Raw genomic sequence first — 23,599 nt, 5'->3', positions numbered from 1 at the left:
AGAAGACAGGGACAATGGAACTAGTCGAAGCACAAGCTATGTAGACATTGAGAAAGAGCATCAGAGAGACGGCATGATAGCGAGCGTGAGTAAGTGAAAGAGTGAAAAGGCAAAAAAATGCAAATGAGAAGACTAAACTCTCCACTTCTTTTGTTTATTTTGTTAGGGGAATCGCTCTGTTTTCAGACATTTATATGAATTAAGTCTAGTTCATACAGGTCATACTTTAACTGATAATACAGATGTTTAAAGCGTTCAACATTTCTTGTTTGATTACAAAGCAACCATTAAATACTTTAACAAACCACAACATTTTCCTGAACATTGGTTTTACCTAAGGTGTCTGATTATTGTGTAGTACAGGATTGGTTGTATGGGGATAGTAAAATCAAGCCTTACACTGCAAGAAGAGTTTAATTATGTACTTTAAATTAAAAAAGGGTTGTCATGTAAGTTTAATTTGTTCAAATCCAAATGAGACTTGAAATAAATAAATATATATATATATATATATATATATATATATATATATATACCGGTGTATATATATATATATATATATATATATATAAATCAATGAAAGTGTTTATGCGCGTAATATTTACAATTCTTTATGACTGAGTCACAGATTATGTCCCTAAGGTTCAAAAAACTTTAAAATGATTTCTGCATTTGAGGTTACTTTTCTTCTATACAGCCTAGAATACAATACGGCTCTTTACTTTTGTGTTTTCATGAACCTTCGTGTTGCTGTTTTGTAGATCTGAGGTTTTATTTTACTATGTATATTTTATTTGAGAACACGTATACTGTTTACAAACAAAACATGTTTGTAACAACCAGAGCCATCATATAAATTACATGCAAAGACCTCAGGCCTCTTAGACAAGAGATAAATGTGGTTGAGAGGAGCAGTCAGAAATAAAAGACAGCTTCATGCAGTTTAATGATTGAGGCTGTAATATTTTAGTATGTAGTATAAGTTCAACCTGTATAAACCATGCAAAATAGGGTTAAACTGGGCTGCGCAGGCTATATATATATTTATAATTTACCCCCCCCCCCAATTCCCAGTATGCAATGCCACAATAATTTCCACGGACACAAATACAAAATGCGACATTCCACACTAATACGTTTTATTCCGGTTTCTATGGAGGCGTAAGCATTTATATAGTAAACTGTAAGGGGAGCACTTATACGATAATTAGCTAACCGCACACCTTCCTGAACGGCTATGAACTAGCAGACGGTGACATAAATAAATACACCGATACCGACCGAGCCCCACTCAGCCTGCGGGCGGAAATGTAAGCGCGCGGGCAGGGTTCATTCAAAATGCGGCGGTTTCCGTCCGCACGCGCTACGCACGGGACCAGTTGGGGCGGTCCCTAAAGTGAATGCGAGCGCGCCGGTCACGTGACTGAGAAGATTTACGGGTTATTACCGTGATAGAATGCGGGAAGCTCAGAGAAATTGTTGCGCGCTCTGCGGCGGGGAGTTTTCCTCTTTGTTAAAATGGTCTTTCACTGGCAGCTAAAATACGTTAACTACCACAGTTGTACAACTCCCATGGTGCTCAGCTGTGAGGAGTATGTTAAAAGATACTAATTAAGATAAAATACTAATTACACTTTGGAAGGTATTAAGCAAATAAACCCTATAAGAATTATAAATGTTACATAAATGTTTAAAGAATTTTTGCTAGGAAGGGTTGACCGCTCCACAGTACCAGCAACAATATTTCTGCAGGCTCTGTGTATGTGCAAAACGCAGCAGCAGGGACGTAAAACCCAAACCGCTGGATATCAGGATGGGCTGCAAGCTAATTTTCTAGTCCACTCGGTGACGCACTTAATGCGTAGTAAAAAGTAGGGTGATTAGTAATTAGTAGGTAATATTAGTAGTCATTATGGTGATTTTATGGCCCCCTAAGACTACCTAGCAAACTTGTATCATTAAAGGACAGTTAAGGTTAAATATTTAACTATTTAATAGTGATTTGGAATTGTCACAGACCATATGTGCATCAGCCCCGGGCTTATAGAGCCACTCTGACATATCAGCGCAAAGCCCTCAAGAAGTACCTGGGAAATAGACCCCCAAACCCTGGACATGACAAGCAACATGTCCCACATTGCAACCTTTGCCCACTTGAGTGCCGCCTTTGCCCCCAAACAGCCGGTCTGTACCATTTGCCCCTAAACAGCCTGCCTGTGCCATTTCTGCTCCCCAAACAGCCTGTCTGTGCCATTTCCGCCTACAAACAGCCTACCTGTGCCATTTCTGCCCCAAACAGTCTGCTTTTGCTATTTTTTCCCCCAAACACTTATATATTGATGTTAGCACACATTTGTTCACTCATTCATGCATTGACTTATTCATTCACTTCTTTCTCTGTGGTTCCTGCTTACGCTGGCAAGGAAAAGAGAGGATGCTTGCACAGAATGCGAGCGCCACAGAGGATTTGCCCCTAAACAGCCTGCCTGTGCCATTGCTGCTCCCCAAACAGCCTGTCTGTGCCATTTCCGCCTACAAACAGCCTACCTGTGTCATTTCTGCCCCAAACAGTCTGCTTTTGCTATTTTTCCCCCCAAACACTTATATATTGATGTTAGCACACATTTGTTCACTCATTCATGCATTGACTTATTCATTCACTTCTTTCTCTGTGGTTCCTGCTTACACTGGCAAGGAAAAGAGAGGATGCTTGCACAGAATGCGAGCGCCACAGAGGATGTGGGCCTACGCGTGCAGACAAGCGATCCCAGTTGCGACCTCTGCGACCCACATTAATAACATTAGGTGGCCAATGGACCACATAGACGTCAGCTCGTCTCCGGTGCTTCACCAGCCCGTGGACCACCTGGCCCACTGGGAAATCTCCTGGTTTGCCGGTGGGCCGGTCTGCCCTGTCCCCATATCCACTTGCCGCCTTGATATTTGCATGTGTTCGGTCGAACACATTTCCTAACAGGAGATTTACAAGGCCAGTCAGCTCCACTTAAATGTTAGGTCAAGGTCTATCAGGAGCAGAAAGCTATCCCATTGATTTGAAAGGCAGTACTTTCTTGCCACTCCATAGAGGTAGGGAGCTACAGCTTCTTAATAAAGCAAGTCTTTTTTATATTTTTCATCGATCAGCCATAACATTTTGACCACTGAGAGGTGAAATGAATAACACAGATAATCTTTTCATCATGACACCTGTCAGTAGGTGGGATATATTAGGCAGCAAAAGAACATTTCATCCTCAAAGTTGAAGTGTGAGAAGTAGGAAACATGGGAAAGCGTAATGATCTGATGGAATTTGTAAGGTATTAACCATATAAACCCTATAAGAATTATGAATGAGACAGAATGTTACGTGATTTTACAAATTTTTGCTGGGCGTTGACCACTCCGAAGTACCAGCAACAATGCTTCTGTAGGCTCTGTGTATGCGCATCACACAGCAGCAGGCTTATTTTTTAGTCCACGCAGTGACACATTGAAAGTTATAGTAAAAAGTAGGGTGACTAGTGATAAGTAGGTAATATTAGTAATCGTTATGGCGATTTTACAGCACCCTCTTTTGCAGTAGTGCTATACCACACAATATACAACGGGGCTCTTATACAGGGGAAAGAAAAAAAACCACAAAATTTCATATACGAAAAGGTTCTTCATAAAACCGTATCTTTACTTCCATGATCCTTAAAATTTAACAGAAACACATCCTTACTTACTTTTTTGCTGCCTTCCTTCCCTGTGCTCACGACGTGCTCACGACGAACTGTTCCGTGTGACTCCACCCCCTTGAGCACATCAAGCTCAAGGGGGCGGAGTCACATGGAACAGGGCCCTGGGCGGCACGGGGCAGGCATGTCGGCCACTTAATGATTTTAAAGTGGTCGGCTGCAATGGCATCTCGGTGTGCCGGCCCACGGACTGGCCGGCCCACCGCGGGTGCTGCGGCCTTTTGGCATAGGCATTATAGACGGCCCTTAAATGGGTTTTTGGGTATCATATTAAGGGCTAATAAATAATTGTTCTGTTGAGAGTGCTTTATGATAGGCCTTCTTCAGCCACTTACTGTGATATCTCTTTTCCCTAAAGGATTGTTTGAGGTTTTTTGGCTTGATAATGAAATCCTCACGTAATGTACTATTACGTCTTCGGCGCAGGTACTGGCCCCACCAGGATACCTCTCTTTAGTGGCTCAGGGTGGTCATTTGAGGATTACAAAAGACTATTATTGGCCGATTCCTTACAAACAATGTTGTTGTCACTCTCCCTTTTGTATCCTTTAAAACTTTGAGGGATAGAAAAATGAATTCCTCAGAATCGATCCTATTGATACATTACTTTGGAACCATCCCAAATCAACTGAATATCGTCTGTTTATCTGACCCAATGAGTATAATGAAGAGGTGTGGCTAATTGGGCTTTAAATTTTGCGGGCTTCGTCTTGGTATGGTTCCCCTGACAAGCTAACGCTAGTTAGTGAAACATGTCAGGATTTTTTTCTTTAAACTCTGGGTCCATAGGCGAACACAATTCACTTTTTTAGCTGCCCCCCGATCTATTACTGCTGACACTCACGATTTATGTCTAAATACTTTTTGATCTTTTAGCTCAGACCTTAGATGCAGAGAGTTCCAGCACTTAGAAGCTGGTATCTCTCCGGCACTTAGAAGCTGGTATCGCATGTTGTAAGAACCTGGTCTGTATTTTTAACCATTACAGCTACTAAGCAAGTAGCATCAAATAGGAATCAGCCATACACATTCTTAGGGGTCAATTTAACTAAAAGTTAAGTTTTAATGTATCTAATAGATTTCTCATATTCTTTTGAATTTCTTCTATATGCCTTACTTAATTTTTATATAGTTTAGTAGGTATCCCTAGATGGCGCTCCAAGCACACCTCCTAAAATGAAAGTGTAGTTGGCAGAAATTTCATGACCTGAGTTATTCCAGAGGTGGCATCCTAGGATGGTGCCATTTGAAGTCACAGAGCTCTTCAGCACAACCTACTGTTAGTCTATGGAGATGGCTGCCTATGTGCTTGATTTTATCCACCTGTTAGTAATAGATGTTCCTGAAACACATAAACTCAATAAGTAGAAGGGGTCCCACATACTTTTGGTCATATAGTGTACATCCTGGAGTAATTCAACTTTGTTATCAGGATTCAAATGCAGGTGCTTGCAGCTATTACTTTCCAGACAGGCTACCAAAGAGTCAGTTTTAGAGGATGGGGCCTCACAATGTCGCGCTTCCATCGCCACTTAAATCACACTTCAGTTTTCTCAGCACAGTCATGCATAATAAACATATCCAAGACCAAGATTAGCCAGACATACTTCTTCCATGATGTTGGCTGAGCATCATGGGAAGTGCATTTAACAGTAGATTAAGCGGCAGATGTTAGCTGTGTTACAAATCCCATGATTCTCAGCCAGGTGTCAACCATGATGCTGGCTGAGCATCATTGTAAGAGTAGTCCACAGCAGCAGAGCTTTTTTTTTAAATTATAAAAAGGCTAATGCTAGCCTCCCACCCAGGACCCTTACACACCGGCTTTACACACACCTGCCCATAATCACAAACATACATATACACTGCCCTTACACTCGACTGCCCACACACACTGCCTTTACACACACATACACTGCTCTAACAGACGACTGCCCATACATACTTTCGTTACACACACCTGTCCATAAACAAACACATACAAGTTGGGGGACATGTTAAAGTAGTGTGTTTCTTCAAATCAATGGGAGCACTTGTCACACATGCACGAAGGGGTCAGAAGAGACCCCAGCCCGCAGCATTACTAAAGCCAGTGCTGGAGCTTCCTATACTTTCTTTGCTTCTGAATACTTTCCTTGGTCTTGGGCCATAGCTCGTATCTAGGATAGCCTTATGTATATTCCATGCATGCCTAACCGCCTTCACTGTATTAACCTCTACCACTTCTGCTGGAAGGCTATTCCATGCATCCACTACCCTCTCAGTAAAGTAATATTTCCTGATATCACTTTTAAACATTTTGCACCTCTAATTTAAGACTCTGTCCTCTTTTTGTGGTAGTATAATCTGTTTCTTTATCATGTTGATTTCCTTTAAGTATTTAAATGTTTCTATCATATCCCCCCTGTCATGTCTTTCTTCCAGGCTATATATGTTAAGATCCTTTAACCTGTCCTGGTAAGTTTTATCCTGTAATCCATGGACCATTTTAGTAGCCCTTTCTGAACTTTCTCCAACAAATCTATATCCTTCTGGAGATCCGCTCTCCAGTACTGTACACAATACTCCAAGTGAGGTCTCACCAGTGCTCTGTACAACGGCATGAGCTCTTCCCTCTTTCTACTGCTAATATTTCTCGCTATACAACCAAGCATTCTGCTAGCATTACCTGCTGCTCTACTGCATTGTCTGCCTACCTTTAAATCCTCAGAAATAATTACCCCTAAATCCCTTTCCTCACATGTTGAGGTTAGGACAGTATCACATATTCTATACTCTGCCCTTGGGTTTTTATGCCCTAGATGCAATAATTTAGCATTTATCCACATTAAATGCCAGTTGCCAGAGCTCTGACCATTCTTCCAGTTTGCCAAAATCATTTGCCATTTGTCTTACCCATTCAGGAACATCAACTCTGTTGCAAATCTTTGTGTCATCAGCAAAAAGACACACCTTACCTTCAAAACCTTAATATCACCGCTGCAATATCACTAATAAAATATTAAAGAGAATAGGTCCAAGTACAGACCCCTGAGGTGCCCCACTGGTAACAAGACCTTTCTCCGAATATACACGCCATTCACTACAACCCTCTGCTGTCGTCACTCAGCCACTTCCTAATCCATTCAACAGTAGTAGGATCTAAACTCAGAGATTGCAGTTTATTCATAAATCTTTTATGTGGGAGTGTCAAATGCCATATGATGGCTGGAATGTCCCTTTAACCCCTTGATGACAATTGCCGGTCCGGGCACGTCACGGAAAATCATGTCGTTAACGACAAATGACGTACCAGGACCGACATTTGTTAAAACGGGTAAAAAAAAAACGACCCGTGATCGATTTTTTTACCCAAACGGCGTTGCTGTAATGCCTCGACCTCGAGGCATTCAGCAACGCCATGATCGGAATCAGGGGCCATGTCTGGCCCCTCCCCGGGGCGTCAACGCCCGTTTTAAAAGCGTTTAGGAGGCGATCAACGATCGCCTCCTAAACTTAAATGGTGTCGCTGGAATGCCTCGATCAGGAGGCATCCAGCGACACCAAACACTTACCTCTTGATGGACTGTGACCGCTCCGGAGAGCGTTCACAGCCGCAGCTGCCGGTGATCTTCGCCATCAGCAAGATGGCGGCGGTCCGGGAAAAAAAATAATAAAGACGAAAAAGTTCTCTGGCTCCACTTGCAGGTTGAATACAGGTACTGCATTCAACCATGCAAGTCAATGGAGCTCAGCTTTCTAATCACAGTGTGATTAGAAAAAAATAAATTAAAAATAAAATAAAATTAATAATCATTAGAAAAAAAATAGTAAAAAACCAGTAAAATGTAAAAATAATTTCCCTCTGATGTCACTATCAGGGGAACCTTCAAGTTGAAAAAAAAATCTTAAAAATGTTTTAAAAAAGGCAAAAAAAAAATTAAAATATATATATAAAAAATATATTTTTGTGAGCAAGTCCTAAAATTAGCACATTAGCTTAAAACAATTCTCGCATGGAAAGAGTTAAAATACTGGCATATTAAATGCCCATGGGGTGTCTACTTTTAAAAAATTTATGATTTGATGGGGTAAATTGAATTGGCCGGATTCAACAATGTCCCAAATAACACGGGGGGAAGGATGGCCACACATCTAATTTCCAAATAGAAAAATGCACACGTACCAAATGTAGCCTTTTAGTTCCCCCCAAAAATGACAAACCCATGCATGTGGGGTATCACTGTACTCAGGAGATGTTGCTGAACACATATTGGGGTGTCGTGTGACAGCGGCATATACCAGGAGCTGTAAATTCATACATAAAGTAGGTGTGTGTGGGAAAAATACACACACAAAAATACCACTGCAAACTTTGAAAAAATGCTGGTGGTAAAATGTGTGCATGCAAAGAGTTAAAATACCAGCATTTAAAATACCCTGGGGTGTCTAGTTTTCAAAAATATATGGCTTTATTGGGCACACTGAAATGGCCCGGCTCAAAGATGTACCAAATAGGGCATGGGCAGTGGATCCCCAAATGCCAAAGTTCCACATTGAAAAATGTGCACGCTCCAAATGTGGCCCTTTTGCCCCCAAACAGCCAGGCAAAATCATTCATGTGGGGTATCACTGCGCTCAGGAGATGTTGCTGAACACATATTGGGGTGTTTTGTGATAGTGACTTATACGAGAACTTTTTAATTCATACCTGAAGTAAAATGTGTGTGACAAAACAAATGCAAAAAAATGACTACCACAAAGTTTGACAAAGACTGGTGGTAGATATGGTGCATGGAAAGAGTTAAAATACTAGCATTTGAAATCCCCTGGGGTGTCTAGTTTTCAAAAATATATGGCTTTATTGGGCACACTGAAATGGCCCGGCTCAAAGATGTACCAAATAGGGCATGGGCAGTGGATGCCAAAGTTCAACATTGAAAATGCGCATGCCCCAAATGTGGCCCTTTTGCCCCCAAACACCCAGGCAAAATCATTCATGTGAGGTATCGCTGTACTCAGGAGATGTTGCTAAACACATATTGGGGTGTTTTATGATAGTGACATATACCAGAACCTGTTTATTCATACCTAAAGTAAAGTGTGTGAAAAAACAAATGCAAAAAAAATGACTACCATAATGTTTGACAAAGGCTGATGGTAGAATTAGTGCTTGGAAAGGGTTAAAATACTAGCACTTGGAATACCCTGGGCTGTCTAGTTTTCAAAAATATATGACTTGATGGGGTAAATTGCATTGGCCGGCTTCAAAGATACCCGAAATGGCACATGGGAGGAAGAATTACCAGATTTGGAAAAAAAGGCTTTGAAATAGCAAAACGCTACCTGTACTTTTTGCCCCATAATGTGTAGAAAAAAGCAAAAAAACAAAAAAACATTGGGTATTTCTAAACTCAGGACAAATAGTAGAATCTATTTAGCAGGTTTTTTCATTACCTTTTATAGATGAGTAAAAGATTTTTCAACTAAAAGTTAGAAACAGTCATTTTTTTCTAAATTTTTCACCATATTTTATACTTTAATTTAATAGTAAATAATATAATACAATCAAAACAATGTCATCTAAAGAAAGCCCTTCTTGTCCTGAAAAAAACAATATCTAATGTGTGTGGGTTCAGTAAACGGGAAAGAAGAAAATTACAACTAAACACGAGCAGCGCAGAAATGTTAAAACGGCCATTGTCACGAAGGGTACAAAAAGTAAAATCAGCCTTTGTCACGAAGGGGTTAAACAGTTACATATCTGCAGTAATCTTAAAAAATGTTTTTACAGAGGCATTTATTGCATAATATTGGAAATCATAGTTGACGTGGTAAATCCCTGAAATCCTGGGTGGTTCCAGAAATGTATGTATGAGCGTGTGTTATACTGCTAAGTATTACTATTTAGCAAGTTTTAGAGTATAGAAGGAACTGTAACAGTAGGTTCGCAGATAACCACAGACCACAAGACTAAGGTAAGACAACTTAAAGACAGTTTCGAGTCAGTATTTCAAATATTAAAATGTGTATAAAAGGTACTAACGATTTGTAATCCATCTACAACGGGTCAATATTCATGGCATTAACCTGCTAGAATGAATAGATGCAGATGTTATTTTTTTTTGGTAACATGTTTCTTCAGTTCACTACCTACATTATTTTCCCAGTGTTAAATGGTTGTTTTGCAAAATACATTGTGATATGCTTGAGTTTTACGGTACATTTACTACACTTGTTAGTAACTGATTAACGGAGAAGGTGAGTGTCTTTTACCGCTCACAATACTTACATGAACAGCCACGTCAAAATGTAAATTACTGTAAACACAGGATGTATTGAGATCATGTGAATGGTCACTCCCAACACCTGTACACTGCTGTATTTCCATGATTTAACCATTATAGTGCCAAAATATTGTATTTGCTTCTCCCATGCAGTGAAATAGCAACATATAAACGGCTCAAAATAATAAAGGGAGTACTTAAACAGCACAATGTAACTCAAAGTGGTTTTCCATTTTGATTTTGAGTGTGACTCCATATCCAGACCTCCATGGGTTGATAAATTTGATTTCCATTGAGAATTTTTGTGTGGTTTTGTTGTCAGCACATTCCACTATGTAAAGACGGAAGTATGTCATGCGATTAGTTCATTCATTCAGATCTAGGATGTGTAATCTTAGTGTTCCCTTCATTATTTTGAGCAGTGTATATAGTTATCTATATAAAGCATGGGTGTAATAAAGGTATTATTTCAATAACTGATGCCAAGAAGAATTAAATTGTTTTCTAATGTATGTGATAGCTCAATGTTCCCGTTAAATTATTATTTCACCCCTTGCAACTACATGGTGGGATTAATACGACCCCCCACACAGCCTCTTTCGCTCCCCCAATTAATGCCAAGTTCTGAGTATACCCATATGCATTGGAACCTCGCATGATGGGCTTTCTTGAATTCTCCCTCTTCTGGAAAAGTGTCTACATGAGGAATGGGGCTATCCACACATAGGGCATAGCTAGCCCCAGACAGCCTAAAGTAGATTGGAAGTAGGTGTTGCTAAACATATCTCCCCTAGCTAGAGAAAGTGGAAACTGACTTTGAGACCAAGAGAAGCATTGTGTCACCCAGAGACTCCAAACAAGCAATTCTCCTTACTTCTTCATGATATTGCTTCTAAAGTGAATCACATGCTTGGTGACTGTAAACTAACCTTTAATAACAATGCCAGTCTTCTCTCCACAGAGAAAGTGTTGCTAAGGCATTTTGCTAAGGGGTTTGATATGGTTTCCCCCATAATGTTTACTGTACAAATTGTCAATAATATGTATAGACGGAAATGTATGTACTTGGATTAGAAATTGGCTAAAAAAATGGAATGTAAAGAGTAGTTGTAGATGGAAAATTCTCTTACACGGCAAAAGGTTTTATGCGGAGTATCTCTGTCTGTCCTGGGTCCTCTTCTTTTTCATTTGTTTATTCATGATCTCCCAAGTGGATCTCTAATCAGGTACTCATGTTATACTGGTTGATGTACCCATCATGAAGTTGATGTTAGGTTTTCTACCCTCTTTCATATTAGTGGGTACAGAGCATATCGACAGCACAAGTAGGGAGTATCCCCAGGATAGCAAAGGAAACACAGTCCAGGTCTGCAATCCATCACTGCGCCGATGGCAGCTCTGTGCTGAAACCCACTTTCCTGAGTTTAGACTGTGTTAGCGTGTATTATAGTAACATGAGTCAGCAATTGCCGAAGACAGATTAAAAATCCCAGGCATAAAAGATTTAGAAGTAAATTAATGTTTTGAATTTGTCATTACCTGTATGCAATTTAGAATGGGTAACACAGTGAAGAATGTTTTCTTTATTTTTGTCCGCATTTATCTTATTCTAAATTATATATATTTATGCATGTTTCCAGACTGGCTCACTGGCCAACGGTCAGAGACTGTGTGAGTATAAATCCATAACGTATGCCCATACGTATTTAGTTGACGGACGCACTTGATCATTTGATTTCTAAGGGCCAGGACTACTTACCCAGTCCAGTCCTGCAAGACGAAAATCACTGCTGACAAATAGTGAGTATTACATCAGTGTACTCTTAGAACATCGAAGCAGATACTTCCATAAATATGTTTCCACACCCTAAGATAATGTTAAATATGCAAATTTTCATGTGATGTTTTTTGCCAATGCTTTTAGAACAACCATGAGTAACTTTGGTAGTGATGCAATTTTGCAATGTTACCATGAGTCATGAGAAGAAATAAAGAAACCCCTTATTTGTGTCATCATCTCGCTTACATTTGGTGTTTAAGGGTTAGTATTAAATAATTAGATTCTTATAACATCTAAGCAGATGCTTCCATAAATATGTTTCCACGCCCTAAAATAATATTAAAAATGCAAATTTTAGTGTGATGTTCTTTGCTAATGCTTTTAGACCTTACTTTACAATGCTTAACTTTGGTAGTGATGACATTTTGCAATTTCACCTTGAGTCATGAGAAAAAATAAGAAAAACCCATATTTGTGTCATCAACTTGCTTACATTTGGTATTTAAGGGATATGGTCTTCCAAAACAATATTAATAACATTTTCTTAAAATAAAGAAGACTGGTCCTTCAGTAAATTAAATCAAGCAAACTTTTTTACTCAAAAAATTACAGATAAGAGGAAATCTGAGCTTTTCTCACTTTAAGGGACTAAGTGGTCAGAGGTCAGATCCTTGGCAGCAGTGGCGACTCTAGAAAAAATATATAGGGGGGGCACACAAGATATCACAGTCAAACTGGGGGGGCATTCATAATTTCCAAAAGTAATGTGCTATGGAATTATACTTTTGTTATTGGGCTAAAATAATACTTGATCATTCAACATGGGAAGCCTGAAGCCACAATTGAGTGCGACTAATCCTTGAAATAAATATTATAACACAATAAATAACTTTTCCACTAAATGATTTCAGGGCCTTGAACGTTTTGTCCCCTGAAGTCACTACAACTTCAGGAGGGCATTTTATCTCTGGATAAATATAAATTAAATAATTCCTACTGTAAGTTAAGTGCCAGGAACAGATGACCAGACACACACACCAACACAGGCTCTGTCACACCAACACCCAGACACACACACCAGGACAGGCTCTGTCACACCAACACTCAGACACACACACCAGGACAGACTCTGCGACACCGACAACCAAACATACACACACACACCAGGACAGGCTCTGCCACACAGATACCCAGACACACACACACCAACACAGGCTCTGTCACACCAACACTCAGACACACACAACAGGACAGGCTCTGCGACACCGACAACCAAACATACACACACACACCAGGACAGGCTCTGCCACACAGACACCCACACACATCAGGACAGGCTCTGCCACACCCACATCCAAACACACACACACACACACCAGGACAGGCTCTTCCACACAGACACCCACACACACCAGGACAGGCTCTGCCACACTGACAACTGAACACACACATCAGGACAGGCTCTTCCACACCCACATCCAAACACACACACACACACACACGGACAGGCTCTGACACACTGACACCCAAACACACACCCGGACAGGCTCTGCCACACCAACACCTATACACACACAGCCAAGGACAGGCTCTGCTACACTGATAACCAAAAACACACAAACAGCAGGACACAATCCACGTCACAGACGTCTGCATCAGGGTGGATTTTTCACACTACATTGTCGTTTATACGCCCCTTAGTGTTTTTGCCCCTGCTGCCCATATATATTAATATTAGCCCCAGTTGCCGATAGCAGGTATAGATCAACACATTAACACACAAACCAAGCTTTGCATGGATAGATCAACTGAAATTCACCTGTGATCTCAGCACTGAAGGTATATATCAAATAAACAGAATCAGACATACAAATCCTGTATTTGCAGGTATACAATAGTATATGAAACGTAGCATTGCAGGTATAGATCAAATAAATACATGGAAACAGCACTGCAGGTATTAATCAACTGAATAAGACATACAAACACTGCTACATAAACACTACATAAATAATGTATGGAATATATATAGATATGGATCTACAGAATAACGCAAAAACCCAGCTTTGCAGGTAAAGATCAATTGGAATTCACATAAAAACACATCATTAAAAGGTATATTTAAAACCCCCTAAATTACAGGCATAGATCACAGGTTGCACACCCCAAAGCCAGCCCTGCCGTCCACACTGCCCACACAGCAATCACACTCCTATCATACCCAGGCAACCAGTAAATGCTGGTACCTAGGCATGATGGGACTGTGCTTGCTGTGATTGCTGTTAGCAATCACACTCCTATCATGTCAGGTCAGCCAGTACATGCTGGTACAGGGTGGCTGTAAGTGATGTGTAGACCCCATACTACTGGCAGCATCAATACACAAGGGGGGCAGCTAGCTAGGTTTTAGCATGTACTGGCTGACTTGGCATGATAGGAGTGTGATTGCTAACAGCAATCAAAGTCCCATCATGCCTAGGTTCCAGCACTTACACATCCAACCAGTAAATGCTGGAACCTAGGCATGATGGGACTGTGATTGCTGTTAGCAATCACACTCCTATCATGCCAAGTCAGCCAGTACATGCTGGTACAGGGTGGCTGTAAGTGATGGGCAGACCCCATACTGCTGGCAGCATCAATAGACAAGGGGGGCAGCTAGCTAGGTTTCAGCATGTACTGGCTGACTTGGCATGATAGGAGTTTGATTGCTAACAGCAATCAAAGTCCCATCATGCCTAGGTTCCAGCACTTACACATCCAACCAGTAAATGCTGAAACCTAGGCATGATGGGACTGTGATTGCTGTTAGCAATCACACTCCTATCATGCCAAGTCAGCCAGTACATGCTGGTACAGGATGGCTGTAAGTGATGTGCAGACCCCATACTGCTGGCAGCATCCATTGACAAGGGGGGCAGCTAGCTAGGTTTCAGTATGTACTGGCTGACTTGGAATGATAGGAGTTTGATTGCTAACAGCAATCAAAGTCCCATCATGCCTAGGTTCCAGCACTTACACATCCAACCAGTAAATGCTGAAACCTAGGCATGATGGGACTGTGATTGCTGTTAGCAATCACACTCCTATCATGCCAAGTCAGCCAGTACATGCTGGTACAGGATGGCTGTAAGTGATGTGCAGACCCCATACTGCTGGCAGCATCCATAGACAAGGGGGGCAGCTAGCTAGGTTTCAGCATGTACTGGCTGACTTGGCATGATAGGAGTGTGATTGCTAATAGCAATCACAGTCCCATCATGCCTAGGTTCCAGCACTTACACATCCATGCTAACACACACACACTCATTCATTCATATACTCATTCATTCACAGATTCATTCCCTCAATCACACATTCTCATTCAAACTCCCTCCCCACCCCTTACCTGCACTGCAGCTCCTCGACGGCGCTCACAGACTTCAGCAGAGGGCGCGGCCTCCCTCTGCGTTCTCTGGTAAAGCACAGAGGAAGCGGGACTGGAGCAGAGTCCTCTATGCAGTACAGAAGACCCTCCCACAGGTAAGTAGCAGGGCTCGAGGTGCGCCCCGCGTAAGATCGGTTGCCTTGGCTGCCGATCTTACTCGGGCCGCACCCTCTCTCTCCTCCGCGTTAAGAAAATAAATTTAAAAAAAAGAAAGACGGGATCCAAATTCGGCAGGGGGGCAACAGGGGGGGCAAGGATTAACCTAGGGGGGGGCAATTGCCCCCCCTTGCCCCCCTGTAGCGACGCCACTGCTTGGCAGAATTGATCTTTGCATTTATGTGCATACATGGGAACTTTCATGGCTACCTGGAGCTTTCTTTCTTCTGAGAGTGTGGCTTCGTGAGGAATGAGGCCAGCCATACATTGAGAGGTGGCTAGTTGACCATGAGATGGGGCTAGCTGTGCATAGTGACGAACCCTAGATAATCTTAAATAGGTGGAGAGTAGGACTGGTGGGCATGGCCATACACCGCTGCATTGCTAGGTTAAAGAGGACCTGGAGACACAGGAAAGCAGCACCTCACCTTTACACTCCGGTTCAAACCCAGAGAGTTATCTGTTGTGTCTTTAACCCCTTCGTGACAAAGGCTGATTTTACTTTTTGTACCCTTCGTGACAATGGCCCTTTTAACATTTCTGCGCTGCTCGTGTTTAGCTGTAATTTTCTTCTTTCCCGTTTACTGAACCCACACACATTATATATTGTTTTTTTCAGGACAAGAAGGGCTTTCTTTAGATGACATTGTTTTGATTGTATCATATTATTTACTATTAAAAAAAGTATAAAATATGGTGAAAAATTTAGAAAAAAATGACTGTTTCTAACTTTTAGTTGAAAAATCTTTTACTCATCTATAAAAGGTAATAAAAAAACCTGCTAAATAGATTCTACTATTTGTCCCGAGTTTAGAAATACCCAATGTTTTTATGTTTTTTTGCTTTTTTCTACACATTATGGGGCAATAAGTACAGGTAGCGTTTTGCTATTTCAAAGCCATTTTTTCCGAATCTGGTAATTCTTCCCCCATGTGCCATTTCGGGTATCTTTGAACCCGGCCAATGCAATTTACCCCATCAAGTAGTATATTTTTGAAAACTAGACAGCCCAGGGTATTCCAAATGCTAGTATTTTAACCCTTTCCAAGCACTTATTCTACCAGCCTTTGTCAAACTTTATGGTAGTAATTTTTTTCCATTTGTTTTTTCACACACATTTTACTTCAGGTATGAATAAACAGGTTCTGGTATATGTCACTATCATAAAACACCCCAATATGTGTTCAGCAACATCTCCTGAGTACAGCGATACCTCACATGAATGATTTTGTCTGGCTGTTTGGGGGCAAAAGGGCTACATTTGGGGCATGCACATTTTTCAATGTTGAACTTTGGCATTTGGGGATCCACTGCCCATGCCCTATTTGGTACATCTTTGAGCCGGGCCATTTCAGTGTGCCCAACAAAACCATATATTTTTGAAAACTACACACCACAGGGTATTTTAAGTGCTGGTATTTTAACTCTTTGCATGCACACATTTTACCACCAGCATTGTTTCAAAGTTTGCAGTAGTATTTTTGTGTGTGTATTTTTCCCACACACACCTACTTTATGTATTAATTTACAGCTCCTGGTATATGCCACTGTCACACAACACCCCAATATGTGTTCAACAACATCTCCTGAGTACAGTGATACCCCACATGCATGGGTTTGTCATTTTTTGGGGGAACTAAAAGGCCACATTTGGTACGTGTGCATTTGTCTAATTGGAAATTCCCCCCGTGTTAATTGGGACCTTGTTGAACCTGGCCAATTCAATTTACCCCATCAAATCATACATTTTTTAAAAGTAGACACCCCATGGGCATTTAATATGCCAGTATTTTAACTCTTTTCATGCGAGAATTGTTTTAAGCTAATATGCTAATTTTAGGACTTGCTCACAAAAATATATTTTTTATATATATATATATTTTTTTTTTGCCTTTTTTTACATTTTTTTTCAACTTGAAGGTTCTCCTAATAGTGACATCAGTGGGAAATTATTTTTACATTTTACTGTTTTTTTACTATTTTTTTCTAATTATTATTAATTTTATTTTTAATTTATTTTTACTAATCACACTGTGATTAGAAAGCTGAGCTCCATTGACTTGCATGGTTGAATGCAGTACCTGTATTCAACCTGCAAGTGGAGCCAGAGTTCTCTAGAGGGTCTGGAGACCGTCTAGCGAACTTTTTAGTCTTTATTGTTTTTTTTCCCGGGGCGGTCCGGAGCGGTCACAGTCCATCCAAAGGTAAGTGTTTGGTGTCGCTGGATGCCTCCTGATCGAGGCATTCCAGCGACACCATTTAAGTTTAGGAGGCGATCGTTGATCGCCTCCTAAACGCTTTTAAAACGGGCGTCCGCCGCCATACAAAGTATGGTGGATGTTGACGCCCCAGGGAGGGGCCAGAGATCATGGCGTTGCTGAATGCCTTGAGGTCGAGGCATTACAGCAACGCCGTTTCGGTGCAGAAAGCGAAAATAGTTTTTCTGGCACGTCAATTGTCGTTATCGACTTGATTTTCGGTGACATGCCTGGACCGGCAATTGTCATCAAGGGGTTAAATATGCTACAGTTGCTGCTACAACACGGAAAAAATCTCTGTCATTTGTATTATTATTATTTATTTGAGATTCAGTTTCATAATTTTTTTTTTTGACGAAAGCGGAAATCAGTAGGTTCGCCGTCAGGGGTTAAGGGGCCTTTGCAAATGACTCTATTGGTCGCCTGCAGGGTCTTACTCTGGGAGTGGAAATCCATAGGTTCGCCGTCAGGGGTTAACTTTGTGCAACTTGGCCGGCAGAGACCACTGCTCCAACAGTTAAAAGTCAGTACGAATTACCAATAAACTCCCTTGTACAGACCTTTAACTGGAGAAGGGAGACCAGTGGTCTGTATCGGCCAAGTTGTTGGACCAGGATTTTAAAAGTCTGTACAAGTGACTCTATTGGTCGCCAGCAGGGGGCTCATCTGCCATCAACCAATGAAGTACAGGTGTACTTCATTGGTTGATGGCAGAGGAGGCCCCTGCAGGCGACCAATAGAGTTGCTCGTACGGACATTTAAAATCCTGGAGCCAAAGCTGCTGTGTAGTCCGTACCGCGTTAACCCCGTATTAACCCCTTCTACAAAAAACAAAGAAAAAAACAAACACGAAGATTGTACACGAATATTCGCCCGAACCAAACATAGGAACAGGCGAATATTCATGGAATAATCGTGGATTTTTCCCCCCACAAAGACGAACACGAAGAGTTGGCCTGCGCCCCAGTCTAATAAAAACTATAGTCCACCCTAGAAAAAAAATCAGAAGGGTCTTAAAATATCAATTCTTCTTTACATAAAAAGTATTTTGTTATTTTCAAAATTTGTTATTTTGTTATTTTAAATTTAAAAACCGAGACAAAAATGCTACCGTACAAACAGTATAATACACCTTGTTACTTCCTTGTCCCCTTTTTTTCTTGTGTAGGGAATAATTGAACGTTATATGAACATATTGTCGGTAGTTAAGATGCAGCAGGAAGGTAAGGAAATAATTTTTGGCTGTAAATGAGGATTCTAGGAACTTGCTTATTGTTGATTAATTAACTATACATTGCTCTTCCCACAATGCGAGTAGTTCAAATTAAAATTGATACTATATATAGCAATTCAGCAGAGACTTAATTCATATAGGTTATTTGCCAAGAATATGAATTTGGGCCAGTTTCGTGAGAGTGCAAAATTTTTATCGAAATTTTCCAGTTTTGTGTGTTTGAAGGAAGGTTGAGCCTGATGAAATTGATGAATTGCAAAACCAATGAAATTTTGTTGTTTTGTTCGTTTGTTTGCCTGTTATAGATGAGTCTTCTCTCCCTCCCACAAATTTTCTGGGACAAGATGTTGCTTTATCTGGGGTCAAACAGGATGAAACAAGCTATGATCAGTATTTTTGGCAGCACTGGTTCAAAGTGGGTACTTGTGTTAAGCATTCAGAGCCCAAACTAACACATACTTCTTCTGAAGTATTAGCAAATGCAAACTCCTCAGAAAACATTCAAGGACCAGGGGTATCTGTACTAAAAAAAATCACAGATCACTCTAAAATAAAACTTTTAAAAAATATCTAAGACACCAACATATTCACCACCCCTTAATAAAGCAAATCTTCCTTACATTAAGTAAAAATGTATTACATTAAAGTACAAATCTCATGGGGTCTGTGAACTACAAGCTTCTTCTGCTGGGAGGCTGTTCTACATGGCCACCATTCCCTCAGGACTAGGAGACAGAGAGAGATGTGTTTTGGGGCAAAAAAAATAATTTCTAAATAAAAAAAAGGAAAAAATGAAATTACCGTTAATAGTTTGCCTAAAATTATTTTTGGCCTCATGCACAAGTCTAGTCTCTAATGTTGCAATCCAGACATTGCTTCCCTAGATCTGCCACCCCAAATTATCCTAATCGAGAGCACACCACTGGCAGCCAAGGAGCTTACACTACTCCAGTAGAGAACCACTTGGTTCGATGGCACTTGAAGACTCTTCCGTTTCTTCCCAGAAGCGATTTAATGCCAGTGTGCTGTCTAAACAAAGGTTTATTCAGTATGCAAACCGCAAAATGTTGGCCGACAGAGCCACTTTAAGAGTGCTCCCAAGTGATTCTGGTAATTTATGTCGTTTTTGATTTCCTGTATTTTTATACAGTAACTAAAATACGTTGTTTTGCATTCATAGATGAAGTTGACGCCTTTAGACTTGTTACGCCAACAAATCCTGCGGAGATATCTATTCAAAACATTGATCAGCGGACGCTAATAACAGAAAAAACAGAAAAGAATTTCACAGCTCAGTTTGTAAAAAACGATTCTGGTAAATCATAGCAATGCCTTATATGCAAATATTTTAAAGTGTTTTGAGTTATGATCAATGCATAGGCAATAGGAAACTAGAAAGATTTTTTTTTCCTGTGTTTATATAGGTATAGTAACTAATATACTGAGCTTAATAATATCAAGGAGGTATACCTGTAATACTTAACCCTTTAAATCCAGAGTCCATCAACTTTCACTGGATCTCCAGGAGTTAATAATAATAATCATCAACATATGTTGAATAAAATGTACAGTATCAGCCTAAATAGAATGAGACACCGCTGCAGGTATCAGCCATAAGTCATCTCATTGTATGCAGGGCCAAGGATAGAGCAATGAGTAGGAGAAACACGAGTGCTAGTGTGTATAAGGTTGTTGTGCACCAGATATTACACATACCCAAATCATCCAGTATCCTGTTACATGTATGATTGGAATTATCCCTGCATCAGACACAACTCAATGCAAATATAGTAACAAATTCCTAATGATAGGAACCCATTACACAAGTCAACATTACAAGGACATCATGTACAACTAGCCTTGTGAGGGTCCAGGTAAGAAATGAGTGGTAGCACGTGAGCACGTAACCCTCAACAAAGAATACTTATATTTTGTTGTGAAATGTGTATTGCGTCATTATTTTTCTTTTTAGGAATTATAAATTAAACATTTTTTGTTTTCTTCAGACAATCAATCCAAATTTTTACTGTACACATATAAAGAAACTTTACCACCCAGAGGAATCCCAGTGCTTTTTTCTGCTACTATAGAAAATAAACGCTTTCTTATGTGTTGTGACAACGACTCTTCAATCTATTTTAAGGTGAGTATATAAAGGTCCACAAAGGGGAACAGGGTGCTTTAGTCCATGTGTTTATGGTTAGGATAAAAAGGCTTAGGGTAAACCAGTTATGTAAGTCTATTACATATTTTCTGATTGGTGAGAGCTATTTCAGAACCCCTCTTTAATTTAATAAAAGTGGCGCATTTTACTGACACCTCTATTGTTGCACAAAATTATCAAAAACAATTAATAAGATATTTTTAGTGTTTTCCCATTAGTAATGACATTTTAAATCCTGCTTTTTACCTCAATCCTCCACAGGCAAAGCTGTTTATATTTCCAAAGTGCTTGGAAGAATAGTGCTAATTCACCAAGTAGTAGTGTGGGCAGTTTAATTAGGGTTAACTCGACTGACCAGGTTTGAACGAGATTGTATATTAATGGAAATTGAAGTTGTTTGCAAGTACATGTGAGTAATTTTGTGAGTTTAAGGCAAGGGCATTTGGGTACAAACATCAACCTCCAACAATAAATAATAAAAATAAACATTTAAATTAAAAAAACACTGGGGGGTCACCAGGATCCCCTATTAATTAGGGTGAAGGGATCACCCTCTTGCCATGTACATAGCGGGAGGTAATTGGATTAAATCTGTTCTGATGGCCTCCACTGCCCCACACCTCTCATCTACTGAGATGAGGTTAAAATGATTAAATACCCATTGGAGTGACACTGACGCCATCCAATAATTCTCCCCCTCCCTTGATCCCTGCCCTGTGTGATAAAGGAGGTATAAGAAAAATGAAATAATTCAAAAACTCTACCAAGTTTATATTTTAAAAAGTAGCCTATGGGTGGCACACACTCCAAGCCATGCCTCCCTGTCCCCATTCCTGTTCCTATTCAGATAGAGGGTATAAAAACAAATGGAAGGCTGTTTTGGGGCACCTATGTCCCCTATCCCATGCCTACTTAGGTGATGCAGGTTGAAAAATGAGAACAATTATTTGAAGTGGTATAAATTTCATCCCTTCGTTCCTGCCCTGAGATTGTGCTTTAAAAAAAATGACAGGTAAAAAGCACTGACCTGGCTCTGTATTGTACAGCACACCAGCATATGATGGCATTTCATAAATCAATAAATGATATTAATAATCAGAGTGCATAGTTAAATTGGTATGATAAGTCAAGATACCCTATTCATTTAATTATGTAAAATGCAGAGCCAACCAAACCATTCTTGCAGGGGAAGTCCACTGGGGTTGACCCCATAATGCATAGTGAAATCATTGACCTATAACTGCAACTCTCCTTCAAACTCACCTGGAATCTTCAATCCCTTTAGTGAATAATTCAGATAGAAAATTTGACTTTATCATATGATTTTATAGGACATGTTGGATTTTTATGTTATATTAAGGACATAAATAAAGTATATATATATTTTTTTTTCATGTAACAGAAAGAAGAGCTGCCAATCGACATAAGTTCTAAGCATAGTGAGTTCATTTTTTATCAAAGATCCTTTTCAGCGGGACATACTTCATTTTCCTTTGAGTCATCGTTGAAGCAGAATTTTTACCTTGCATTTGAAGAAGAGGGCAATATACAAAAACTGATTTTAAAGCATTGCCCTCCAGGAAAACTGGATGAAACCATACAGATGAACGTTTTTTAATCCAGTAGCATCCTAAAACCATCAAACATTTTGTTGGCCTGTATAATTAAGTCCTATTTGCTTTATGGTGTATTTAAAGCTTTTCTTATAGAAAGTACAAAAATGCATTTTATTCCAGGTTTACATTAAAAGTAATTTTCTAAAGTCCTAGAAATTACTTTTGAGATCCAGATATTAGTTTAATGGGAAATTTCTACACAAATGGTGCTCGTTCAACCATTATTAGGCTGTAACAATCTTCTTGTAGCCTACAGAGTGATAGGTCAACAAGCATTTAACCCAGTGGGAGACATACCTCTTCTTCCCATATTGACCTTGTGTAACCATCTCCTTGATATGATACTGTGTATCAATAAAAGTATTTTACAGTTACCATATACAGTAGTTTCTTTACTGCTCATCATGCAAGTCAAAGGCAATGTTACAATTGTTTATCACGTAAACATATGCCACACCCTCTGCGATGTTATACAGATGCCCCCCACATTTGCAGTGTAAGAATGGTGGCCATAGAGGGGGTGGCCAAGGTGCGCAGCCCCGGGTCAGGTGCCCAAGGTAAATATGTCCCTGTTGATATTTACTGACAGACCAATAGACAAAGGGAGCTTGAAATTATTTAAGTTTTCTAATGTTGATGTTATTATTATGAATGAAAAAAAAAAAAAAACAGAAGTGACAAAGCAGAAGCAACATTAAAAAGTGGGCTACTTTATGTCGTTTAAAAAAGGAATTTTTCAAGCAAATACGAGTGAGATAATGGAAACCAGTATAGCTGAAAATAGTTAGAATAACTTCATGAATATGGTTTCATCAACCTCCTCATTACCAGCTCCCTTCAGGACTGCCTTGTACTCTTCATTATAAGACATATCGCTTAGTGGCATCACAGAAGCACTATTTCCTGGTACAACATCTGCTATTTTCCAAAGAAAAACAAAACAATCAGCTCAAAATAT

The 23,599-nt window shown here is 40.0% G+C and overlaps 1 protein-coding gene across 1 annotated transcript; it reads left to right on the top strand.

Annotated features, from left to right (window-relative positions):
- Window positions 1–7,023: 7,023 nt before the first annotated feature.
- On the top strand, window positions 7,024–22,643 carry IL18 (interleukin 18). The gene is made up of 5 exons (XM_089487850.1): window positions 7,024–7,056; window positions 18,796–18,850; window positions 20,042–20,176; window positions 20,868–21,004; window positions 22,428–22,643. The coding sequence occupies exons 1-5, from the start codon at window positions 7,024–7,026 to the stop codon at window positions 22,641–22,643; spliced, it is 576 nt and encodes a 191-aa protein (XP_089343976.1).
- The last annotated feature ends 956 nt before the right edge of the window (window positions 22,644–23,599 follow it).

Source organism: Sceloporus occidentalis, unplaced genomic scaffold (genome assembly GCF_023333645.1).
Source record: "Sceloporus occidentalis isolate IW3139 unplaced genomic scaffold, rSceOcc1.0.p SCAF_35, whole genome shotgun sequence".
Classification (NCBI taxonomy): domain Eukaryota; kingdom Metazoa; phylum Chordata; class Lepidosauria; order Squamata; family Phrynosomatidae; genus Sceloporus; species Sceloporus occidentalis.
Note: the sequence above shows the minus strand (reverse complement) of the source record. Positions and strands in the feature narration are given on the sequence as shown.

What these genes read in the sequence shown, in the direction of transcription:
- IL18 (XM_089487850.1), top strand. Translation starts at nt 7,024, where the DNA reads ATGACGTACCAGGACCGACATTTGTTAAAACGG. An exon ending in GTTTGTAAAAAACGATTCTG is followed by an intron (nt 20,177 to 20,867) that starts GTAAATCATAGC and finishes TGTTTTCTTCAG; the next exon opens with ACAATCAATCCAAATTTTTA. An exon ending in ACTCTTCAATCTATTTTAAG is followed by an intron (nt 21,005 to 22,427) that starts GTGAGTATATAA and finishes TTCATGTAACAG; the next exon opens with AAAGAAGAGCTGCCAATCGA.